The sequence below is a fragment of the Dicentrarchus labrax genome, unplaced genomic scaffold (genome assembly GCF_905237075.1).
Source record: "Dicentrarchus labrax unplaced genomic scaffold, dlabrax2021, whole genome shotgun sequence".
Classification (NCBI taxonomy): domain Eukaryota; kingdom Metazoa; phylum Chordata; class Actinopteri; family Moronidae; genus Dicentrarchus; species Dicentrarchus labrax.
In genome coordinates this window covers 2,886,441-2,906,599 of record NW_026136702.1, presented here as the reverse complement: position 1 = coordinate 2,906,599, position 20,159 = coordinate 2,886,441, and the positions used below count along the sequence as shown (strand labels likewise).

General features: G+C 42.4%; 1 protein-coding gene across 1 annotated transcript in view; it reads right to left on the bottom strand.

Annotated features, from left to right (window-relative positions):
- Window positions 1-16,979, bottom strand: part of LOC127379377 (adhesion G protein-coupled receptor A1) — a 149,768-nt gene extending 132,789 nt beyond the window's left edge. Inside the window, exons 1-2 of the mRNA XM_051428883.1 lie at window positions 16,153-16,979; window positions 1,565-1,636 (exon numbers count right to left, since the gene is read on the bottom strand). Coding sequence (XP_051284843.1) covers window positions 1,565-1,636; window positions 16,153-16,370 — 290 coding nt within the window. The 5' untranslated portion in view covers window positions 16,371-16,979. The remainder of the gene's footprint in view (window positions 1-1,564; window positions 1,637-16,152) is intronic.
- Window positions 16,980-20,159: the final 3,180 nt, after the last annotated feature.

The window sequence follows — 20,159 nt, the reverse complement described above, 5'->3', positions numbered from 1 at the left end:
GGCTAAACGAAGATGAACACAGTAAACATACATGATCAACATCAGCACGTTAGCATTGTCATTGTGAGCATGCCGGCATGTTGTAGGCCTTTGTTTCATTTGAAAAATCTAATTCATATCACCTCCATTACATTTGGATGGAGGCCAATCTCAATGGACAAATCAAACCAAAATCTGCATGGATGGATACCAGCAGTAAATAAGAAAATATGTTGTGTAATTTGGGCAAACCAATCTTTTAATAAACAGAACCTATTTTCTCTTTATTTTAAAAACTTGCTCTGGGATAACCATTTTTCCATTCCTGCCCCAAAGGGCCCACAGCTGCAGCATGAGCGGTGCAAACACCTACCCACGCGTTATTAAGCTTGTCAATCAGCTGCCAATCCACCGCAACCCTCAGATCCAGTCAGTCAGCCAGCCGGGCAGGCCGGCAGTCAGTCGGCTGGGCCAGACGAGGGAACAGCTGGCCGCCACTTTCAACTCACTGAGGCTACCTGGCTTGGCATCAACTGCTAGCAACAGACATATCTCTGCCAAATGCTGCATGTGGCAGGACGGATGGACAGGCTGTACCCAGAGAGTGAGGTGAAGGAAGGGATAGGACACGCAAACTGCTGCTGCAAGAGGTCAGCTTCGGCAAACCCTTGGCTGAGTGTCCTTAAAAGCCTTGCAATCCATCTCTCCATCACTCTGGAGCCTGAGGGATGACGGTAGAAAGGTTTAATGGCACTAATAAGGCCCGGGGAGACAGGTGACATCATTCTGTAGGTCGACTGGCGACACAGCCACCCAAAAAGGAGTGGAAGAGGGGCAGAATTATTCCACTGACATTATTCCAATCTGAATTTAACTGTCAAGTACTCAGGGAGACGGGGGGCCAGCTGACTGTAATAATATTCAAAGCAGTCACTGATGTAGCCTGTGCGTGTGTGAGCTTAATATGTGTGCTTGTAAGTGTCAGTGAGAGTGTGCATGCATACATAGTATGATTGACTGAAAGGGAGAGAGTTATCAAGCCATCCTCTCTATGTGATTTCGGCCTCTCTCTGATTTCCTCATCATCAGCCAATGTCAGCGTCACCATCAGGTAGAAGAGCAGTGATCACTGGGCCGGACGGAGGTGAAAGCAATCAATAGCTGACTTCAGGGCGGCAGGGGGGGGAAGAGCCAGGGCAGCCATCATAGAGCTCATCATCAGGCTGCAGGCATATCGCCCTCTGGGACATTGCATATGATGTGGGGCTCACTGACATGGACCCGGCGCAGTCAGTCTATCTGTCGAAGCTCCTTGATCTAGCACTGCATTAGGCCTTTATATGATGCTATATATTATCTGTTTTAAGACATTTACTGTGGCAATTGAGGTTAAGCACAAGGGCTGAAAGGTGAAAACCATTGGCAAGCATCCTGCAGGGTAAACCCCCGACAAGGATCTCCTAATTCCCACCATGTCCCCACTTTTGACTCCTTCCTGCTACAGAGCGATACGGCTCCTGTGATGACAGCTATTAGGACTGTGGGGAGGACAAAACAGTAAAGAGAGCTTGATTTAAGTACTCACAGTTTTTCCAGGGCAGCCAAGCCATAGAAGGAGCCGTTCCTCAGCAGGGAGATCTTGTTGTTACCCAGGTTTCTGTTTAGGGGCAAAAGATATGAGGGAGAGAAAGACGAGGTGAGCATACAGAACGAGTGAAAGAGGTACATTTGTAAATCTCACAAAAATAGAGCTGCAGGAAATTACTTATTCAAATGGCTGATAAATTGTTTATCCTCTGACTGTCAATATGTTGGCAAGAGATAAGGATTTATGTCTGATGAGATTGCGGCAGTAAATTGCTCATCCCGGCCACGTCTCTGTCTTGTTTATGGCTGTTTGTGGTTAAGCTGGGTAATGATCCAACCCACCCCCGTGCTCCACTCCTCCATGTCAAAATATCGGCCTAATAGAAAAGCTTAAAGAAACGCCAGTTCAGCACAATTCAATCATCCACTGCTCACATAACAACAGCAGACAAATCAATGAAACGCACCACAGGGATCTTTAAGTGATGAATTAATATTCAGCGGCGACGCACTGCCTCAGTTTGGATTATTTCACTGACAGTCGTCACTATGTCTTTTTTTTTTAACAAATGATGTCAGCGAAATGAGAAACTATATGTTCTTCAAGTGTTGCATTTGTCTGGCAAGAAGAGAAAAGTCATGCTTGGACAGGACTTCCACACACACACACACACACACACACACACACACACACACACACACACACACACACAAAATCTTGTCACATTATTCAACACACTGGGCCTTGGGACTTTAACACGCTGGAGTGAATACACAGACAAGAATACAATCACATAAACACAAACCTATACTGATATTACTGTACCTGTGAGGTCTTTCTGTTGATAGTTTTCATTCCCTAAGCCCTAATACCTTAAAGGGACAGTCCAACCTCAAATCAAAACTACATATTTTATATCTTACCTGTACTGATATTTATCCCTTTAGACTGAGTTGGTGAGAGTTGCAGAGTTTTGGAGCTATCAGCCTTCTCTTCAATATAATGGAACCAGATGGCACTCGTCTTGTGGTGTTTAAAGCAGCAAAAAAAAAAAAATATCAACAAACCTTGTTGTGAACAGTTTCATTTAAGAACTAAGCGTGCATCCACTCATGGACGAGAGGCTCGTGCTCGCAGGTTGTAAACATTAATGGCGTTCTATGAGGCTGTGCTTATTGTTAGCTAGCTCACCTAGCACCACTGAGATAGCTAACGGTCAGCTATGGTTGCCAGGTGTAGTTTGGTAGAGAATTTTTTTTTCTTGTTTTCTGGGATGAAACTGCTGGAGGGAGTAACTGGGTCATGATTATTGAAAAGAGACACGGCTGTTGAGTTTTTCAAATGTATTTTTCGCAATTTGAGCACCACAAGCTGAGGACCATCTGGTTCCATTATATTTGAAAAAGACATTTCTACAGTTGATATTTCCAAAACTCAACAACTCACAGCAAAACAATCTAGATGGGTAAATTGGTAAACTAACAGGTAAAAAGAACAATGTGTATTTTTGATTTGGGGGTGAACTGTCCCTTTAATCCCCAGTCATTTACACTTAACTTTTAACCTTTAACCTAACCTAAATCTTGTAGAATGATAAAATGTTATCTCCCACAGTGACTTGTTAGACCACATAAGGCCTGTGTTACCTGCTGCTAGAGTGCAAGAGACATTTGTGACGCGGGATCAAGTCTCATCCACCCAGCTAATAACTTCCACTATGTTTGCCCAGTCTAACCTGGCCACACTAAGACATAAGCACCTTAGAGCCAGTTACTGCTGGAAACAATGATACAACAGGACAGTACAGGTAGTGCAGTACACCGCATGAGGATTAAAAAACTGCTTTGTGTGGTTATAAGCCAGGGAAGCTGGGTTCGTATAAATCTTTTCAAAAAAATTTAAATACTTAAGGCATATAATAACTACGCTAAAATGAAACCAAATGGAAAAAAAGAATGCAGTTTCAGTGCAGTCATAAATTATCCAAAGTTGCATATAATGTCTACATCTGCCTCTCACTATGGGTGATGGGGTCCTCCATGAGCACAGTATTTGTTATATTTATTTTAGTTAGACCAGTTTAATTTAAGAGATTTCTATCTGAGCTGGGACTTTTTTTCTGAGAGCTTCTCACTGGTTTGCATTTACATTTTGCCGCTCACTCATTTAATCAGTTAACTACGAGTAATGTGAAAGGGGTTGCTCATAGTGACAAACCCACACAGAATTACATCTAACTCTGCAGTTTATGGAGCATTTTAGCGCCTTTTTACTCCTCCTCTAATCAGCATGAAAGGAGGTTGTTTTCAGCATAAAAGCTATAAAAACCCACTGCATGTGGGTACCGGGCTTTTAGCAACAGAAGACTTGGTGGAGAATTGTTTGTGCACCAGTAACACTACTTAAAACGAATGCTAATGTTGCTAATTATGTAAATAGCACATGTCAGTGTTGTGTAGTAGTCGGAAGTAGTAGTAGTAGTAGTAGTAGTGGTGGTGGTAGCAATACTAGACAAGTGGTTTTAAAAATCAAGGAGAGACAATGAATATTTGTAATATAACAGATATTGAACTCCTCATAGCCACGGTCCAGTACTATTGGTTTTAGTTGTGAAAAAGTTCAACTTTGTAAAATCCTCTAAAATCTTGCTTTCTCTCTCCTCACACACACACACACACACACACACACACACACACACACACACACACACACACAGAATTTCATACAGAGCTGTAAGCTACAGTACAACAGGGCAAGCGGCTAATGATTTATATTGCGCTTATTCTACAGCCCAGATTCACATCATTTTAAATACACCTTGGATGGCGTTTCTGGATTTCATATCTGCTAAAATATTGATTGCTCCAGCCAGCTCTTAAATCATCCTCTGCAGGGCTGCTCTGTGTCTGTGATGCCGTGGATTTGTGCATGCCCATGTGATCTTCTGGCTAGAGCCCTTCTTTTGAATGTGTGATGTGGAGTATCTCTTGTCAGCACATGACCACACACACACACATATACACTCTTGCACAAGGTCAGTTTCCTGACCCTCCTCCACCACCTTCCTATCGTCTTTTAACAAGGTTCTGGGAGTGATTGGCCAGGTTTAGGGGGAGATGGGTAATTGGGATGTGTCACTGATCTCCTCTGTGACGACAGAGTGCTCGTTATGGCTGCAGGGAACGTATACTCAATTTTAACCCTAGGATTAAGCAGTGGGATCCCACAATGCATTGTGCTGAACGGGCAAATTGCTGGCCAAGCTGCTAGGGGAGCTGAGCGGAAGTGTGTACACTGAAAATGTCACGGTGAAGACTCACACACTGCACAAACAGATATGCAAACTAATCATACACTCACAAAAAAAACTAAACATTTGGTCAGTTTGGTCACAAGAAAGAATGAAAATTGTGTCTTTTTCTGGACAAAAGAGAAAGAAGAAATACTCTGAAAACCTTTGTGAACAAAGTGTACATTTTTCATTTGTGTCAGTTTATTTTGCTGCTCAATCTAACAAGCTTGCTTACGCATATTCTTTGGGAAAAGTACCTATCTCTCCCCAGAGGGATAACAGTTGTCTTGGCAGGAAAAGCAGGATTTAAGATAGGAAGTCCTCTCTCAGCAAAAGGCCAGGATGGACACAAACTTGTGTCAGCGAATTCATGTCAACATCCAAGATTGTATTTACACTTGGGTCTGCCCCAAAGGCAAACTTCTGAGAATATCCCATCTCAACTATTTCAGAATTAAACATATTTACAAAGCACTAGTGGCCAAATCAGTCAGGATGGAAACAACAGTGTTGAGCAAGCGTAGAACAAAAACAGCAGAGCCCATACAAAATACATATAATACCACAGGAGGTGCATAGAATAGTATTAGATGAGTTGTTCCCTAAGCCCTGCCTCAAGCTCATAACACAGGCAGATTTCCCACTCGACATTCGCAGTATTATTCTTAACGATTGGTCTTTCATTTCATACAGATATAAACAAAAGCCGGTTTGTGATTTCATGTCGGTGGACCTGGATTTTGCTGCTAATATAATAATATAATGAGAAAAAGTTTGAGGCTAAAGCTTCATGTCCAGTGCAAAAACACATTCTCGGTGATTGATGATTGAGCACCTTGGTCTCCCAAGCGGGGGATGTTATAGTCCTGAATTTTATTAATGCAACCTGTAACACCACATACTGAAATAGTTAGCTATAACATGCCATCGTAAATAATGCTAAGTTGGCTGGACATGCTAATGCTTGCACACTGTTTAATCCATTTCTCACACCTTTGTTTTTGGTTCTCCGAGGTAATAATAAAGACACTACCTTCAAAACTATTTAGACACCCAGTGAAGTTGCTATCGGACAATCACTCTTCAGGGATGGGGTTTAGCAAACAGGAGTCAAACTTGTGTAATTCAGTGTGCAAAATATACCTCTCTTTTTCGCGCAAATCAATCAGAATATCTAAACTGTGTGGGAATGGACAACAATATTTACAGGCAGCCATACAGGGAAGCAAATATGTGTAAGCAACAATTCATATGGATTTTTATTGTTGTTGATCCAGACATCAATATCCTACTGGGGTTCTGTCAGTTTGGATTCATCTTGACACAAAGCTTTCCAAGAGCAGAAAATTGCAGCAGATATAAGCCAGCATGGAGTCAACTGGACATGCTGAGAAACTACTTGGAAGGTTGAACGTGTCAATTTTGCAATATTTCACACACAGATTTATTGAAAAATAACCAAAGCCCTCATAATAGTTTCAGTTTTAGAGTAGTAGATATTTTTTGTAGGGACTCAGAAATACTATCAGTTCCAGTTCTGAAAAACTGCAGCAGCTCTTTTTTTAAAGCCACATATGGATGGTGTGATGAAGTGAAGGTAGTCAAAACTGAGATTATGGGATACCATAGCTGTCACTGTGTTTTGTCCCATGTCTCCCTTCTGTTGCCCAGACCACTACACCTCCCTCTGTGGACGGATGTCCCACTCAGGGACAGGCAGCCTCTGTTTGTGCAAACTCAAGCGTGTCCTGTGCTGTGCTATGCTGCGCGTATGTGTGTTTGTGGGTGCGCGTTTGCCTGCCGACCTCTGCATGCCTATCTCAGGCTTCTGCGTAACGTCCAGGAAATCACAGGAAAAACAGAATCGAACATTATGTAAACAGCCCGTGGCAAACTTCTGGGGCGTCCGTCCAACTCTCTATTTACATTATCAATTATGTTCTCTGCGGATAAGCTGCTTTCAGTGAGGGAGGAGTGCACAGATTCAGCATTGTCTCTGTGGTCTGCAGCAAATGGTTTATGTCATTGACTACTGTGATTCAGTGTGAGCCACAGCCAGACGCGTATTATCCCTACAAGACAACTGACCACAGGTTCATATCTTGCAAATGTTGCCCTTAAACAATTCTCCCATTTGACAGAGAGCGTTTTTTGTGTGTGTGTGAATTCAGCTTTTTGTGAACTCAAACTTATGTAGTTTATTACTCATTCTTTCTTACCTCCAAGTACATCCAATGAACATATTAGAAAGTCTTTTGAGACTTTAGAATAATGTCAAGACATAAGAAGAAATAACTTTCTTTTTTTTTTTAAATGAATCAAGTGATGAATCGAAATAAAAACTATTATCATTGACTGATTATAATAAAAGTTATTTTTAATGCCAAACATTTGCTGGTTCCAGTTTCTCAAATGTGAGGATTTGCTCCATTTCTTGGTCTTATATGAAAGCAAAAATCTGGGCAGTTTCTCAAAACAAGCAATTTGAAGATTTCACCTTATGCTCTGGGGAGTTGTGATGGCCATTTTTCATTATTCTTAAACAATTTAGAGACAAAGTAATGAACAGATTTATTGATAATGAAATAATCTATAGCTGCAGCCCTAAATAAAAAGTCCTCAGGCTGTGAGGCTACAGTGGGAGTGATTAAACACAGCAAGAGATATTCATATCAATTCTTCCCTAAAACAGGAGCTCTGGCTTTCATTCTCCCTCCACGCCACAGCTGGGATATTTCTGTGAGGTCCAACTAAAAAGTCATCGCCCTGCCATGCACCAGAGACTATATTATTACAGGAGAACAGAATCAAAAATAGCTTCAATGGACGCCATCCAACGCACCAATCACGAGGACCAAGTGGAGTAAAGATCACAATGTGAACTATTACAAACATTTGGATCCGCTGGCCTCAAGGTTTCTAGCCACTTTTCTTCAAACAGCCAAACCCTCTGTTATTTTAGAAGATCAAGTTACTAGACACAGCTAACCAAAATAACATATTTCATATCTACTAACATTGACCTTGGACAGGATCCAGACATTGCTTCAGGGGTTACCTACAGATGTATGTATTAACAAAATTTCACATGCTCTCTACATGACAGTGAAGCACATCTGCCTTCATGTTTGTTTTGTTTCTAGTTTGGCTTGAAAAGTTATAGATATGGAAATGGTTTGCTGGCTGGTAATACATGTAGCATCACCACATTAATAAAAGACATTATTGTTCCGAAGATTGGAGGCTCAATTAACCTTTACAATGTATTTGTATATTGTGTGCCACTTATGAATGTCTTCAAGGCACAAAAGGAGCTCTTTTTGATATCTAAAAGGGGAAACAAGGAGAACAGCAACCTCCTTCTCTTGACAGGAAGCAAGTGGGCATATGGAAGATGTAGTTCTGCCTAGAGGTGAAGCCCAAAAGCTGGTTTCATTTTAGATGTCTCACAGTGATAGGGCCTTTCTTATTTTTTGTGGCCACCATAGTTTCTCCTACATGCTTGCATGGCTGAGCTGTATTCAAATGGTTGCAATCTGCAACTACATTACTAGATGGCACGAAATCCTACATACTGGTCCTTTAAGCTCTTTTTCCTTAGCCAAGAGCAATGCAGGAAAAAAATGTAGCGAGGCCTGCGAGACAGTTTACCCTACTCCCAGACATGTTGAGCCTGATATTTCATTGTGGGGAGCCATGCCAAGCATTAATGCTGGAGGCTACACATTATATATTCACATACACTCTATTCCACGCCAGTTGACTGACTGAAATAATGTCACTAGGCAGCACTGCCCCTCACTTTCCCCAGCTGAAACATCACTGGTAGCAGATTATATCAGCTTTGAAGAACTTGACAAAATTCTATATTAAACCTTCTGGCTGTGGTTAATGCGCTCTCTGAAAGTGTCTGTACTGTGTCTGTACTCAGCCAAAGATCTGTGAGGGTAAAGAAGCATCACTCTGTAACACCTCTGTACAATTGAAAGGGTACTATGTATTTTTGCAGTCCAACAAGGCCAACAGGGATAATAATAATTTCTGGTGAAACAACCTCGGATCACGTGTCTTTCAGTACCCAGAATCGTTGTTATTTTACTGTATATTTTAATGCTTATCTGCTCAAAAGTTTAGCAAAAATTAGATGTGCAAAGTAGGATCCGTGTCCGATTCATTAAATCGAGGGCCTGTCTCAAAATAATTTTTTATTAAAAATTTTTTGCCCGGGAGTCGAGTCCAGACGGAACGGGTTTTCAAAACTTAATTTTTTGGGTCCCAGAGTGGGAAAATCTGAAAACGCAGGATTGCCCAGAGTCAGCAAAACGTTTTTTTGCGTATTAGCCCCGCCTCTCTAGCCTTTAACCTCAGCCACCACCGCTGGACGCAACATAACAACAACAACAATGGCGGACTACTACTACTTGTTTGTAAACAGCGCATGCTCCATGGCTTCTTTTCTGGTTTTAGTGTATTGGTGTGGCAGCGTCACAACGCCACATACAGGCCTGGCATATGTACTACAGCATTTTGGGTCGTTGTCAGTGAATCCGTGTGGACGCAGATATTTCTGTAAACGACGCCGTGTTTACGGATATTTTTTCCGAAACGACATCGTATTGGGTGAGGCCAGTGAGTATTTAGCTCACCATCATGTGATATAACCACAGAGCATCAATGACTTGCGCTGACTGAGCCGAGCAACATGTGGGTGCAGTGAGGTAGCATTTTGAGAGACAAATATACAAGATGACATGTCAAGCCTTCTACGTATACACCCGTACCCATACACAGCGACTCCCTGATTCAAACACAGTATGCATACACACACACACACACACACACACACACACACACACATGTGCACACACACCAGCACACAGTGCTGATAAAGGCCTGCCAAGGCTCCTGTGAGACAGGCAGGAGAGCTAATATGCTTCCCACTGAGATCACACCCTGCAACAGAAGCAACACACATCAGGGTTTTAATCACCCTGTCTTACAATGAGTCAGGAAACAGGGAAAAGACAACAAGCTTCTACGTTGGCCTCCTCTGCGCTCTCAAATTTATGACCCTTTAAGTAACTTTAGTATTTACTCAGTGGTGTGGGGAGGAGGCAGCGATAGCAAAGCGGAGAAGTATCTTTGGCAGACACTTATATTTATCTTTACCTAATATTTTTAGATGGTAAGTCTGGGTTTGGACACATTCTTGGTGTTTCAAGGCTACAACAGAATTTACGGACTCCTCTCTCCCCCAGCGGTCATGAACTCTCGATCAGTGAATCATTATTGTCTAAAGCAAAGCTGATCAGCTGTTTCTTTAAAGTACACCACATGAACAGTAGTTTTCTCACAACCAATCTGAAGGCCGGTGGACCTGCACCATCTCTGAGTGATGTATCAATACACATACGTGGAAGCCTGGAAGAAACCTTGACAAAATACTAACCCATTGCTGTAGAAGAGATAAATCAATACCTACTTATTAAGGAGACTGGCAGCTTCTAACATGCAGCAACGTTACGGATCGGTCCTGACCTCACGGTTCTTGAGATAACACAAGGGCAAATGTTCTTGGCTTTAGCTATCACAGAGGGAAAAGTGCTGGGATCTAAAAGTATTACGCCCTCTGGGGCTTAGACGACTGATATTGGAGAGTGCATTCATCTAAAGATGAGCCTTTTGCTTTTCTAAAATCTTCCATATCGCTGGAGATAAGCAAGAGAGAAGGCAACAGAGGGCCAGAGAGATTGGCATGACTCCTCGCTGCGTGAGATGTCAGATACAACATATTGTATGGGGGGCATTTTGGTCACGTCTCTTTAGATTAACAGCCAGCGCTCTACGTATATGTGTGACATATCATTTAAGGCATTTTACGCTCGGAATGTCTCGATGCTGTGTGTGCTCGCAGGGTTTGTCAGTGAGGTAATGCACAGGAGAATATGGACGGGCTATGTGTGCACGTCAATGAAATATTCATGTAGAAGTACTCAGAACTCTGAAGAGGGTAGAGCACAAACAGCACCTCGGCAGACAAGAAAAAAGCCCCAGAGGAATAACAGTGAGGGAAAATAAGAGAGAGGGAGTGAATATGAGAGGAGGGGAGAGGAGAATACACAGAATTATATTTATAGCAATACAAAAAAAATAAGAGAGTATGCAGAAAGCCATTTTAGGAAAAAGAAACAAGATAATGAATTGTGTTCTGACATGCCACATTTGCTCATGAAGATGCACACAGATCAATACTAACATCTGACTCCTTTGATCATGCTATCATAAACTGTCCACCCACAATGCAGCAGCACATTATATAGAACCCAATGGCTATTTTACAGCCATGCTTCCTGTGGCGTCTCCTGGGTTGTACTCTGCACTCGCATGATGACTGACATGTTCTTGTAGTGGTTTGGAGCCAGCTACGGCCCCAGCCTGATCATTTCCCTCTAGACACCGCAAACAGCCCCTCCTGTCTGTCTCTGAAAGGATGATGATGATGATGAGGGCCCACAGAGCAGGCTACTTCATGCCAAACACCTCCAGATTTGAGCCTGGCCCAGACTGAATGCCCTCGTTTTCTCTCCTTCGAACGGGAGACAACCAGGCTTTGGAGGAGCTTAGCATGGTTCCATGAGAGAACATGCACAAATCCAGAAGAGGATCACTTTCAGCAGCTGAAAGTACAGTAAATCAGAAACACTGCAGCTCTCCTGCAGCGCTGCAACAGTTAAGAGAATTCAAAAAAGATTTAAATGAAAAAGCACAAAATGCCTATTAAGGACTGCTTACGCTCCATTTCTTTTTATGAATCCTGACTACAAGCTGGAACTATCATAAATTGTTACACTAATGTAGCAAATAACTGGTGTTTTGTTTTACACTGTTTGCCAGGGTTCATTTTGCCAATTAAAACTATGATGAAAAATAATTTTATATATTCTAAACTATAGAAAATTAAATTATATATGTTTTCCTGAGTTTCCCTCAGTGAATTGCATGGATCTTCAGAATGGGACGCTGAGTCGTCACTGCAGCTGCCCCTTGTTGCCATCTTCAACGTGTGGTAGCCGTTTTGGTAGACGTTGTTCTTGACAAAGCTTTGGCGTTGACTTTGTACCAAAGTATCAGTTCTCGTGTCATCCCTACTTTTAGTCAGCTAGGTTTCCTATTGAGAGTATTGGTGGGATTAATGTCTGCTGCAACATTTTAGCTGCTTGCAAGACTAAAAAAAAAGTGACTTTAACTAATACAGATATTTTCCTATGTTGGACTAAAGGATAACACAGTATAGTACTCCTGGAGAGTTCTGGTTCATTGATAGTTAGGCAACTGTGGGGAAAAAATTGAATTCAAACCCCACTCATTGGGCTAGATACACTCAGCAGGTAAGAATAAGTAGTCAGAACAATATGCAAATTATGTATCCGGGGTCTGGTTGCAACACAACAGCTCAGTAGGAGGGAAAACAGCAGCAGCTTTATAAGAACTTTGTAAGAAAGTTTCCAGTTACGTAAGTTCACAGTGTGTATCTGTTTGCATGCAGTTTCCAGCAGTGAGGAGACTCAGACGCTCAGTTACAATCAGCTGTTACTGTGCAGCAAGGGCCTCCCCGTCCAAACAATCTGTCACATCACTTCAATCAGCCTCAGTCGCAGCTATCAAGTGACGTTTTTACCCAACACTTCCCATCCCCGCTTTCCCAGCATTCCCTTTGTCACTCCTTCTATTCCTCTAATGGCTCTTTCGCTGCCTCTCCATGTCTATCTCCCATCTTCACTCTATCCCCTTGTCTCTTCCGCAATCTGTCCCTCCTCTCCCCCGGACAAGCAGCGAGTCCTCCCGTTAGAGCACTGCCTGAGACAGGTGTCGGCTGCAATTTCAGCTGCTGCCCTCTGCAGAGAGGCAGTGCGTCTGCTGCTCGGCAGCGTTGATACCATTACACCAGATAGGTCCCAAGGTCAACAGAGCTGTCGGGCCGAGCTCCAGACTCCTCTACTCCCAGTCCCCCCCCACATGGACGATACGGAAAACCGTCGGAGGAGTTAAGCGAGGGCACCGCGCTGCCCAGAGAGTTACTGACACACTCTTGCACACAGTTCATTTTCATCTCTCGCATTTATGCTAATGTTCTTTCATTTGCTTGTTAAGTTGTTTTTCTTGGCATTTGCATGGCACTGCATTATCGCAGAGTTCGTTCCTCATAAACATTTTATAGATACATTAATAAAGGGCAAAAAGAAAAAGCAACAAAGCCCAATCTGTGCCTTTAATTAGAGGTGGCATTTGGATCTGGGTTCCTTGAACGTGACACAGTGTGCTTGAGTTGTCATTGAGGAAATGGCTCTGCAAGGAGCTCAGTCTACGTAGGTGGTGAGATCAGGAGAAGAGAGCACGTGGGGAGACATTTGGGAGATTTGTGGGGCAGTCTACAGGGAGAGCTCGGTATGTGCATACTTCCCCTGATATATCTGTTTATTTGCACAGCACATCTAAACAAAAGAGCGAGCAGGGAGGCCACTTCAGCCTGACAAAGGTCACATTTCCTAACGCAGGAAAACTGCTTCCTGGCCAGCTAGAGCTTGGCTGTAGGATTTAGTTCACCAAGGAATAGAACTGAGTGAGGGACAGGCTTATTTGTACTGGTCTAATCATAACACAGCGGCATACACACACACACAACCTCACATTTCTCGTGAACTGAGGAAAAGGTGTCATTCCGTGAGAGAGATGCTTCAAGATGCATCCAGTTATTTACTGTATATTGTTAAGGCAAACCTCAAGTCTTAGTGTGATTTATCTATGTAGACCACTTTAAAAATCAAACTTTGTTAGTACCTGCAAGCTACAAAACAGCCTGCTTTGATGAATGTTGAAAACAAAACAAAGCCTTTAACCATTCTCCAAATAAAGGAACAAAGGCCCCCCTGCCTACACGGAAGCAAACACCACTCCAAATAAATTGCAGTAAGCAAAGTGCTACCATTAATCAACTGTGCTCTTAGTTCAGAATGAGTGGTCGGCTGTAACTTGTCAAGGGCCTTTACATTTAGTATTTGCTTTTACACTCGGAAGGCAGACCTCAAGTTTCCAAGAATAAAACAGTCTATTAATCTAGCAATCTGTGCACCTGCAGAAAGAGGGGGGACGCGTGGGGAAAGTTATCAACCCCTCGAGGGTTTGAAGTGCTATTTCATCTACAAGAGAGGCACAGATGAATACTAAAGGAGGTCTCTCCCCGTCCAGGCGCAAAATCTATGTTTGAATAACTTTGAATGCAATGCAAATGATATACCCAAAGAGCCAGTGAAAGGCGAGAGCTTTATGCAGAGGTGGCCACTGTAACAACACGAGACAGGTGAGGCCGCAATGAGGCTTACGCAGGGACGGTGGCTCTCAAACGTGGGTTCTGGGAACCACTACGGGTCACTAACTGAGCGGTAGTTTTCTTTTTTATTATTTCAATCAGTGATTCAGTATCAAGGGCAAGACTTTACAAGGACTTGTTGCTGCCACCAACTATCTTATAGTGTCGAGAGTATGGCTGCAAGATAAATATCGTACTCATCACTGTGTAAAGGGGACTGGTCAAGAAGAGAACTACCACTATTCCAGTTCTTTTGGACTATATAAATTGAATGAATTACAAACATTTCATCCCATCTGATGATCCTAACTTGCATTTTGGAACTCTTTAGAGCGGTCTGATGCTGTTTGTATGTGCTGGCTGGTGTGTATTCATTCTGCTGTAATCAGATTTTCTCGCAAAAAACACATCTTGATCTTGATGAGATTACCCAATTAAACAAAGGTTATAATAATCACCATTTTAATTATCAATGAATCTGTTGATTATTTTTTCCTTTACTTGTTTGGTCTATTCTGAGAGCCCAGAGTCTTCAAATGTAACTCAGCGTAAGTTCAATCAGGAAGACCTTCTCATTATACCTCATTCACTCACTCTCCTTTCTAATCAGCTATGAGCGTTCACTCTTTCACTTAATCCAATCAGACATAGCCACATTCTCCTCCAGCCAATCATGTTGCTGCTGTCAAACCTTAAATCTGTTCTCCTCTCTGCTGCTTTCAGCTGTCATTTCACCTCCAGTTCATCTTATCCAGCGCCCAGGTTGAGCTCATCAGTAGTACCACCCTCATCACATTCACATCTTCCTCTTCATCCCTTCATCATCATCACCACCAGTGTGTAGACTCCATCAGGAGGTTTCCTATACTGATCACAGCTTCACCAACCCCTTCAACTACGCTGGTGTCACTATGGGGTCTAATCACCACAGACTTTTCACCTTTCTCCTCTTCACTTTCTTCCTCTTTAATATCAATTCGATATATTTGTTAATTCACAAATGAATTCTCTCTGATTGAAATGACTCATTTTGTCTGACCAGTAGTCCAAAAGTCAAACATATCCCATTGAACAGGATGTACAACACAGAAGAGCAGTAAATTCTCACATGAATGAGGAGACAAGGCCTTGGCTCTGAACTTCTGTTTGATTCTATTAAACAGTTGATCAGTTATCAGAGTTGCCAATTAATTTTCTGTCAATCGACTAATTGATTAAATGATTAACTGTTTCAGGTCTAACAGAAACAGGGATATAATTATGGTTTTAAATTATATCAAATCAATCAATATCTGTTTCTAATCTTATGCAATGGCAACATAGCATAGCTAATTAAAGTCATATGTTTTTCTTGGCCTTCCTAAGGTGTACTTACTGTACTGTTGTATGGGAGTGCATTCGAGGTGAGTTTAGCGACCTTATTGTGACATTTTAATCCATGGGTATCGATATGTACCTGTAATATTTCTGTAAATTCTGCAGAGTATAACCCGCAGCTATTGATTTATTCAACGTGCACGGTACTGCTACCTATCTAAAACTCATTTAAAAGACTCACTGATGAATTGTGTCAAGGCTGTTTAACCTTGTGGAATCAATTTATAACACTTAATGCTCTTGCCCATGAATTCAGGTCCTCTAACAGGGATTTAAGGATCTCCAGGGGCCCTTTAGAGAGCTCCAAGGCCCCCCAGAAAAAATCTATCCACTAGCAGCATCCCAATTCCAGAAAATGAAAATGAATTTCTCACTATTATTATGTCCTACAGGAAGTCCAGCTCAAATAGTTATCTGATTCAATGCAAAATTCAAATCTATGAGATTTTCCGAGTGTGGTTGGGGCCCCTGGGACACATACTGCTCCTGTATTTAGTGTTTCTCTAGGAAGGATGAGCTGGCAGTGGTATGAAAGTGAAACCTACTTACAGGGAAACGGTTCTGTTGGGTAAGAAACTGGGCTGCAGGGTGTCCATCAAGTCCACATCATCACACACAACTTTGACTCGGACGTGCTGCCTGCTCAGCTCCTTGGACCTCTCCGCAGAGCAGTGACAGCTGTCAACGATCAGGTCCGGGCAGTTTCTGTTGCTCAGGCTCGATTCCCACAGCCCCACAATTACGCACAACAAGCACAGCGCTCTCATGGTGGACCGAGGTTCTTTTAAATCCGTTCAAGTGATGTCCTCCCAGCTTCTGTGACAAGTCGGGACCATTTCACGTTGCCTTCCGTTACATTAAAGTCCAGCCTGGGATCGAGCTGTCCCGCTGGTCACCTGCTGCGTTCCCAACAGCGGCAAACTTTCAGCGCTACTTCTGCGATTAAATCTGAGAGAAATGCAATGCGTCAGGGGTGTGAAACGATGTATCTTTGCCATTCTGGGTTTTAATAAGTCCTCCAAACTATTTTCGGTGCCGCGGCATGTGTGGGGAAAACTTCCACCGGCGCGCTTTCAAAGTCCGGATAAACTTTACTGCGACACATCATTTCCGAGCGGCAGCATGAATGAAATATGTGGGTGAAATATGAAAAAAAATCGCACCTAATTATCCAGTATAGATCCGTCTCCTGTCTGAGCTGGGCTACTGCATGCCTTGTTGTCATTCACTCTCATCATCCACTTCTTGCGCCCCAGGACTTGTTGCAGTGTCCAGAAAGTCCCTCCCCGCCGAGGTCTGACGAACTCCAGCGTGGGCTTCTACACTTTTCATTTCCCAAATAGATACACGAGGCCACTGCCACCCAGTTGATAACATCTGATATCAATAAACCTTGTATTCCTTTTATTCCTCTCACATAACTGCTCATTTCCAGTGAAAGGGGAGTAAACCATCTGATCCAAACAGTAGATCGATGGATCCAAACAGGAGGTGCCTGGGCCCCACTTTGGGATCTGCAGCAGCAGTGTGTGCTGCATGTGTGTCAGGCATGATTTCTCGAACACAAACATTTACACCGAGTGATGAAAAGTGTTGCTGTTTGTTTGATTCTCCTCATTTACTCAGGAACAGCTGCAGGGGGACTGTTTGTATCCACTTTGTGAGGCCTGTACACAAACTGAAAATGATCTACACCTTGAATCACTTCTGAATCACCACAGTGCTCTCAAAACTGTATTAAAAGAAGTCTAGAATTCTTATATCAGTTATTTAAGTATAAAAAAATACAGAAATCTAGACATTACTTAAACAATTCCTTTGCAGCCGTTCCTGGAAAGATTTATGTGGAATCCTAAAAATGATAATCAAATGCACATCGTTGTTTGTGTCCTCCAAACTAAAGTGAGAATAAATATGTTTCCTATAGTACGTTACAGTGTCATGTTAATGTATCGACAGCCATATTGCTCTCCTTTGATTAGCTGCTGCAGGCGTGCAGCACTTTATGAGCAAAGGACACACTTGTAAACCTGACATTCATTTAAATGATGGCAATAAATAAAGAATATGAGTTGGAAAGTGACCAGGTTGACACAGTAACACAATGTTGGACTCATGGAGATGATTAATGGCTCGCTTCTTTAAAGCTGAACTTAAAATATTTTTTTCAAAATATGGTCTAAAAAGAAAGCGAAATGGGGAGTTTTAGTAGACTTAATGTCTTAATGTTCTTGCATGGCTGTGACTTGGAAATAAATGACTGCGAAACATGTTGATTGAGAGGCATAAATAGAGGGAAAATACAGTTTCAGCTTTCAGGAGCACTATTCTCTACCAATAAAAGCCATTCCGCTCCCAGCCACTTGATGTCTCTTGACACAAAACTACAGACAATGAGGTCCCAGAAGTTTCACTTATTCTTATCAGAGGATGGAGAGTTTGAACAGCTCACACTGTGTATCCAATGACATCAATCATGTCCGTTGATGGTGGATCCATGTGTATTAAGTGTCTTGCCCCGTGGAGACAGAAGCTGAGACAGCTGGCTGGTTGGGCTCCCCGGGGCCGGGGCGAGGTGCTTCCCGTGTGTGTGTATGACTGTGTGTGTGTGCGTGTGTGCACTGTTCCATGCGCCAAATTCCTCCCTCATTATCCGCATTGTCTCCGACGCAGGCCCAAGAGCACAAAGGAGGATTTTAAAGCCGCTCCCACTGACCCTGCAAGCAGTCCTTGTTCCCTATTCTTCTGTCTGACAGGCAAACACGGACACTCTCCCTACAGGAGCAAGACTGTGCAGGGCAGGACACGTCCCTCCCCTCTGTGTTTATCCACATATGGAGGCCTTATTCCCTCCTTATTGTGCTCCCATGACACCCCCTTGGATTGTCAGTCAACGCTTGTTTACACAGATGTACATTTACCTCGTGCCTTTAAGTGCAGAGGAGAATCTTCCCGCCAGCTGACCCCTGGGAAGCCAGTAGGAGAGTCGCTCGGTGTGGCTGACATTACCATTTGAAGTGATCCATCTTTAATGGAGCCTGCAGAAACATTTCCTTGGATTGGAGCCATGGCTGTTCACTGAGCTACTTGTATACTCTTAATGGAAAACAGAACCATGAACACGAGCCCGTTCTATAAAGGTTTTCTTTCTGGCAGTGGCTGTGTTCTCACACCGACAACCTGTTTAGAAAGGGATCGCTAATCAGCACAAACAGCATTATTTGAGCTATAAAATACTTTACAGTTGAACATTATCATTAAAAGGACTCCACAACGCAGCACTAAGTCAAGATAAAAACTCATTAGCGCACAATGGAGGAATGGAGTCAATTGCACTGAAGCAATGCAAACAGTCTTCCTCTGCAGAGCATGTTCTCATGTTTTCCCTCTCTCACATTAGTGTTCGCGGCTCTCCATTATTACTTGGTGACAGAGATGAATGGGCCATGGCCGGCAGCAATCACAGTCCTCACTAAATATTTACCTGCTCCACTTGAAGAGGCCAGGCTACAGCAGGATGACAGACTCTCATTATTACTCCATGACTTTTGGGGATGAAGGCTCACAGCATTTTTAACTTATTCTAGGTTTATGGAGTTCTCGCCGCGTTGTTGATGTAGTGCAAGAGAAGGTGAGAGCTGTTGTTTCGGCTTTTAGCAAATGTGACAGGTGGTTTTCTAGTTTCGCAGCATAGTCGTTTATATTGGTGTTATCTGTAGGGTGTGAAATAGCAAAAAGACACCATAATGCTCCCTCAGTCAGCTGAGGTTGAAATGTCTACAGCAAAAACAACATGTGAATATAAAGCACGCTCTGTCTCCATATGTGAACATGTGAAATTCCCCGCTTTCTATGTGTTATCATCAACATGTCGTCAAAATGTTTGCATTTGACGGATGGGGCTTATAATACATTATGGCTAGCTATACTCATATACACACCCCAACAATCAACTGCAGTAAGAACTTATAGTATGCTTTAATAGTCCGTGCAGTATCATAGGTTACCATTGTATGTGTTCAATGTTCATTGTATACATTTAAAAGAATGCATGCCTGCATCATTATCATGTAAGACATCAAAATACAGAGATTTACAAGTAGAATGTGTCTGCTTTGCGTAATTATGTGATATAGAAAAATCCAGAATACATTGTGTCAAGCTGTATCTTCACTCTGGGATGAAATCAGTGAGTTTGGGTGTTCTAACGTACCATCTATAAGACACTTGAACCTATAATTTTTTATAAGTCTAGAAGTCAATCTGTTTTATGACTGTTGATATGTGTATGTCTGTTTATGAGTGTAGATATAAAACATTATGAACGTATTAAAAATGAATTATGAATGCCCCTGTAACAGACTGTAGTTGTGGTCTTAAAAAAAATGTTACCTGGTGTTCTTTTGTAAAACAATCAGTGTCATATGTAAGTGCAGGTGAAGTAAAAACACTTTAGTTTAAAGGCATAATGTCAGATTATTGACATTATACATTAGATTGCATATAAAAACTAAATGTGATCTAATCAATATTTTTATATTACCAATGGATTAAAT